This window comes from Chrysemys picta, chromosome 22 (genome assembly GCF_011386835.1).
Source record: "Chrysemys picta bellii isolate R12L10 chromosome 22, ASM1138683v2, whole genome shotgun sequence".
NCBI lineage: Eukaryota > Metazoa > Chordata > Testudines > Emydidae > Chrysemys > Chrysemys picta.
Genome location: NC_088812.1, coordinates 9147975 through 9153543, shown reverse-complemented (window position 1 = coordinate 9153543; position 5569 = coordinate 9147975). Strand labels below are relative to the sequence as shown.

General features: G+C 45.0%; 1 protein-coding gene and 1 long non-coding RNA gene across 2 annotated transcripts in view; both read left to right on the top strand.

The window, feature by feature from the left end:
• The first annotated feature begins 1132 nt into the window (after positions 1-1132).
• Positions 1133-2750, top strand: LOC135977214 (uncharacterized). The gene is made up of 3 exons (XR_010594539.1): positions 1133-1248; positions 2289-2362; positions 2626-2750. It is a non-coding gene; the product is annotated as an uncharacterized LOC135977214 (long non-coding RNA).
• Positions 2751-4145: 1395 nt separating this feature from the next.
• The window catches only part of LOC135977175 (maestro heat-like repeat-containing protein family member 2B), a 36985-nt gene continuing 35561 nt past the window's right edge, over positions 4146-5569 (top strand). Inside the window, exon 1 of the mRNA XM_065576482.1 lies at positions 4146-4208. Coding sequence (XP_065432554.1) covers positions 4146-4208 — 63 coding nt within the window. The remainder of the gene's footprint in view (positions 4209-5569) is intronic.

Sequence of the window (5569 nt, the reverse complement as noted above, 5' to 3'; positions counted from 1 at the left end):
ATTCATGTTTTATAATGGGCTCTTCAGTTTAGCAGAGAAAGGTGTAACTTGATCCAATGGCTAGAAACTGAAGCGAGACACATTCAGACTGGAAATACGGCGTACATTTTTAATGGTGAGATAATTAACCATTAGAACCATTTACCAAGGGCCGAGGTGGATTCTCCCTCACTGACAGTTTTTATATCGAGATTGGGATGTTTTTCTAAAAGCTCTGCTCTGGGAATTATTCTGGGCAAGGTCTATGGCCTGTGTTGTACCGGAGGTCAGACTAGATGATGGCAATAATCCGTTCCAGCCTTGGAATCTAGGAATCCTCTGAAGCTGCTTCAATCACTACATATTGCTCCTGTGTGTGCCACCATCTGACTTTCACCCTCTGTTGCAGAGTCTGAGCCAGCTCTTGAAGGTCTCTTTTGAAAATAAGATCCCTCTACCTAAAAGGAAGTTTCAAGCCATCTGCAGTGCTCTGCACAACCAGGTGAGGGGTGGTTTTGCTTGGATCCCTTGAGTTTAGGCACAGCAGATCTGAAGCATATTAACAATAAAAATCTATCGAATGATAGTGCAGAGCCTGGGCACCTCCTCATGCCTTACTGATTTCTGCAGGCTCAAGAGTAAGCAGGTAGCGGTCTCATTTTCTTAGCTAATATCCAGCTCAGTTTGTAAAGCAATTTCACCATAAGCCGATTATCAGGGGAGTCAGAGTTGTATAGTAAAAACTGTGGCTGTGTCTTGATTAGATCAGCTCTGCTGCTCAAAACCCTTTAGCTTCTCTTATCGAATGTATTGGTCATTGTGTTTGATTCTTGCTGTGCATTCAGTACCATCTACCTGGGGTTCAGATCTCTATTTGGACAAGTAGGAAGTGGAAGCTTAGAAATTAATTGAACATTTTCTTTTCAATTGCTTCTGATTAGTTTTTCTTTGACCATTTCCCTTCTTCCCACAGATCTGTTCTCAAGCTAAGCCGCTCAGCACGGAAAATCACGCCGAGCTGCTCTATTGTGTAGTTCTGCTAGGTAAGGGGAAGAGACTCTGAGTTGCACAGTGGTTTCCTTGTAACTTCCTTTGTCAGGTATGGTAAGAATAAGAGTTCTGTTGTCAGTGAGGACATGATTTGTTCCCTTGCAGCCCGTTCTTCTCCTGATGATGTGATAGCATTTCTGCACTCGCAGCTGGAGATTGAGAATGAGGCTGTTCGTGTGGCCTCTTTGAATCTGCTCAGTGCCATTGTTGGTGCCGACTGTAAGTAACACAGGAGCAACTGTGCCAGCTGCCCTCTTGGCCGACATGCTGAGGGTTAAGTTGGGGACATCCAGAGCAGGGCCGGCTTTAGGAAGTGCGGGGTCTGATTCGTGGGACTTGTACTCACCAGGCGGCGCTCCGAGTCTTTGGCAGCAGGTCCTTCATTCGCTCCGAGTCTTCGGTGGCACTTCGGCGGTGGCTCCTTCATGTGCTGCCGAAGAGCCGGAGGGAGTGAAGGACCCGCCACTGAAGTGCCGCCAAAGACCCCGAGCGCCGCCGGGTGAGTAAAAATTGAAAAGGCCACTGGGCACGGGGCCCTGTTAGGCGTGGAGTGCAGGGCCCTCTTAGGCACAGGAGAATCGGGGGAATCGGCCTAAAGCCGGCCCTGATCCAGAGCTAAAAGCATGAGCTACTATAGATTGAGCTAAAGAACCAAGGCTTTGTAGGCACGGCAGGGCTGTAACAGACTCATCGCCTCTGCAAATGGGGCACTGAGGCTCTATAACACACAGTCACCAGTGGTTTGGATCTCCACTAAGGGACCAAATGCTGCTATAAGTTACCCCCGTATGGCCACCCAGAAATCAACAGGTTCAACTAAGTGCTGAATGTAGCCCAAGGTATTTTTCAGCTTCAAATACAGAAGTTAACTTGGGGCTAATGCATGTTAACAATAATCAGATACAAATAAAATAGGACTCCTGACTCGATATTCATCAGTATTATACACTAAAGATTCTGAGTTCTGTTATACTGGTGTAAACACAGATTAACTTCAGTGACCCCAGTCTATCTAACGCTTTTATAAGATTTCCATCATGGTAGTATGATGGCACTATTTATAGAAGTGGAATTACTTTAGATTTACACTGGTGTAACTGAGACCAGAGTCTGGTCCTATGTTTTTCCCACTGATTCTGTAGATGAGAGAAGCTCGGTACTATTCTTAAATAGGGCCCTTTGAAATCCAGGATTAATTCCAATGTGGAAAGTGAGTGAGTGGAACAAAGAAGTACTGTACACCTCTCCTTATCTTTCAGTGCCCGAGACAAGAGTTAAAAAGTTTCTGATTGTGAAGGCAGTGAAATCCACTCTCAGTGATCAGAATGCTAAGGTAAGATTGTGTGTGGAGCAGTGAAATATTTCAGTTTTTTTCAATGATATGGGATGAATGGATATCTGGGTGGAGCTTTCATTCAGATCCAGGGGAGAGACTGCAGACTAGAGAAGGCATGTCATTCTCCTGCCAGTGTTAAATGTAGCCATGTTTATAATCCAAGGAGATAAACTCAAAAGCATAAGGACTCTCATATCCTATCTCCTATTTCAGGCAGAAGGGATAACAAGAACTCATGTGTGTAATCTCTACCCTTGCAGGTGAGGAAGGCAGTTCTTCATTTCATCAGGAGGCTGCTCAGTTCAGGAAGTGTGGAGAATTGTGCAGCATGGGATATGGTAGCATATGTTTTCCACGAGTTCAGTGTGTCCACCAGCAAACTGGTAAGGAGAGTTCTTAACACGTAGGACTCGGTCCTACCATTCTTGCATGCTGATTGCTCCCTTTGCCTTCCGTGGGAGTTTTGACTCAAGGACAGCTGGACTGAATGATTAGAGCCAGAGTCTGATCAGTTATATTGGTGTAAAGTCAAGGTAACTCTACTGACTTTAGTGGCGTTACTCTGGATTTATACTAGTGTAACAGAGATCAGAATCTCACACTGGATATTTACATCTAACAGAGTTATCTAGGGCCTTGGCTACACTTACCGGCAAGTTCGACGGCTGGAAATCGAACTTCTGGGTTCGACTTATCGCGTCTAGTCTGGACGCGATAAGTCGAACCCGGAAGTGCTCGCCGTCGACTGCGGTACTCCAGCTCGCCGAGAGGAGTACCGCGGAGTCGACGGGGGAGCCTGCCTGCCGAGTGTGGACCAAGGTAAGTTTGAACTAATTCGAAATAAGGTACTTCGAACTTCAGCTACGTTATTCACGTAGCTGAAGTTGCGTACCTTAGTTCGAATTAGGGGGGGTAGTGTAGACCAAGCCTAGGTTGCTCAAACCTCTGATGAGACACTGAAAATTCTGAAAACACCATTTTTCAGTGAAATGTTCTTGTACAAGGAAGCACATCTTTTTGTTTTCAATAGACTCTCCAGAGAACATAATGATGCCCAATTCTGTGGCTGTTGAAGCATACATAAACTATCAGCAAAACACCGAGGTTATGCAGGCTGCATCCCAGACTGTCAGGAGCCTGGAAAAGCTTGCTGCCTATTTCCCTCAGTACATACTCTACTCTACATGTACTAGTTTAAAAATATCTTCAATCCGTATTTCTATCCATGGACACAGCCAGGGGCTCCAGACACTTTGTGCTCCGTGACTGGATCCATGATATGTATTAACATAAACAGTTCAACTTTACAGTAAGTTGTTGATAGAATCACACTCACTACACACAGAATGACCCAAGCTGGTTGGGGCATCAGAACAAACAGAGTAGACCCCCCTGGTTCTGCATATTTATTTCCATTGGGCAGAGACTGAATATTTTTCCTCAGAGATAAAAAGATGAAACAGTTTTTCAAATTTAAAAAATTTTAACACTGTTGGGGGAACTCTATTGTGTTCAGTGAATCATTCCCTTCACTTTAGGGTTTTCCTAAGCCTGGGATCTGACCCACCAGTTAGGAGTTTCTATTATGCTCTTCCCTTCAGACGTTTGTGCACTTCCGGTGCAATATAAAAGCAGGCATAGGTCAATGTTCAAGATGGCTTTGTAAGAGAAGGACACTGATTCTATAGCCAGTGTCTTGCTACTAGCTCATAAGTTCTATATAGCTATCTCACAGCAGGGTACAACACTTCTCACCCAGGCTATTGAGGAAGAAAGGACTATGCAAACCCTGTGCATTGACATCCTGCAATGTCTGGACACCTCAGTCAGTGGAATGTCCCAAGTAAGTGACCTATTGCTACTGCTTCTTGAAATAGGGACATTCTTCCTTACGTTCCTTGTACCTCTCCACAAGGAAGCTTTTTGCACAGTCAGCATAATGGAGGAACAGCATGTCAAATTCATGTCAGGGATGGTGTGACCCCTTCATCATGGAGTATGTGGTTCACATTAGAGAAAAGATATAAAGCAACTTACCTGGAAGGAATCATGTTGCAGAGATCTTCCCTTAATTCTTTCCACTGTCTGAACCCCCCCTTCTGAAATTTAGATTTGGTGATCCTGGATTTGAACAGATACTGGGGCTGGAACTGTGCCTTATATAGGTCTGTAAAGTTCTGGGTGAGTTTATGGTGCTATCTAAATAGCTCCATAATGCTCTAATGCAGGGAAAGAGGATTCATCTCTGGGTTAGAGCCAAATTGCTCACCAAACAAGGCAGTGTATTTAAAAGACAGAGTGAGGGGGCACCGGACAGGTAGAGTGAGATGATGGGGATGAGGTGATAGGTTAGGGAAGGGTCAGTGAGGAATAAAAGGAGAAGCTACATGACAGGGAGGGATTCAGACAGCAGGATACTGGAGATGGGGGAATGGAAATAGCTATGTACTGAACAGTCTCGCTCTTCTCTGCAGGTGTTATGGCCAAGGCTTCTGGAGTATGTGGTGCCAGCTCAGTACACTGGTACTTTGAAGCCTCTCTGCAGATGCCTTAGGGAACTGGCTGAGAAAAAGCAGCAGGAAGGAGAAGAAGCTGCTTGCCTCGACTACAGTGGACAAGGTTTATAACAGAAACTCTTTCATTTATTCTCTCCAGGCCCTATGAAATGAACAGGTTCAGTCTGCTCCAGTTCTCTCGTCTGCAATCAGGAGGCTAAAATGAATGAGGGATGGTCTTGTGATTACAACATGGCCATGGGAGGGAGCTAGGAAACGTGGGTTCTCTTCCCAGCTTGCCACCAAAATTCTGATGTGACCTTGGGGAAATCACTTGATCTTTCTCTCTCAGCTTCCCCACTTGTGAAATGAAGGAGTAATTAATGCCAACCTCATAGAGGTGCTGTGAGGCGGAATTCATTCCTGTTTGTAAAGCATTTTGAGATGCTCAGAGACTAAAAGCACTATGGAAATGCAAATTATTATCAGCTGTATTCAACATTGGTGGGCAGGTTGGAAATGGACAGGTGAATAACATCAGCAGGACTCTCTGCAAAGCCTGGCATAATGAATGCTATTCTGTTTCTTTCCCTAGTGAAACTCCCTACACCCCAGGGGCTGCTGGCGCGACTCTTGGTGAGTAGACCATGAGAACAGAGAATGTGAAGTGGGACAGTTAACTATAAAAATCGGTTTTATAGCTAGATGC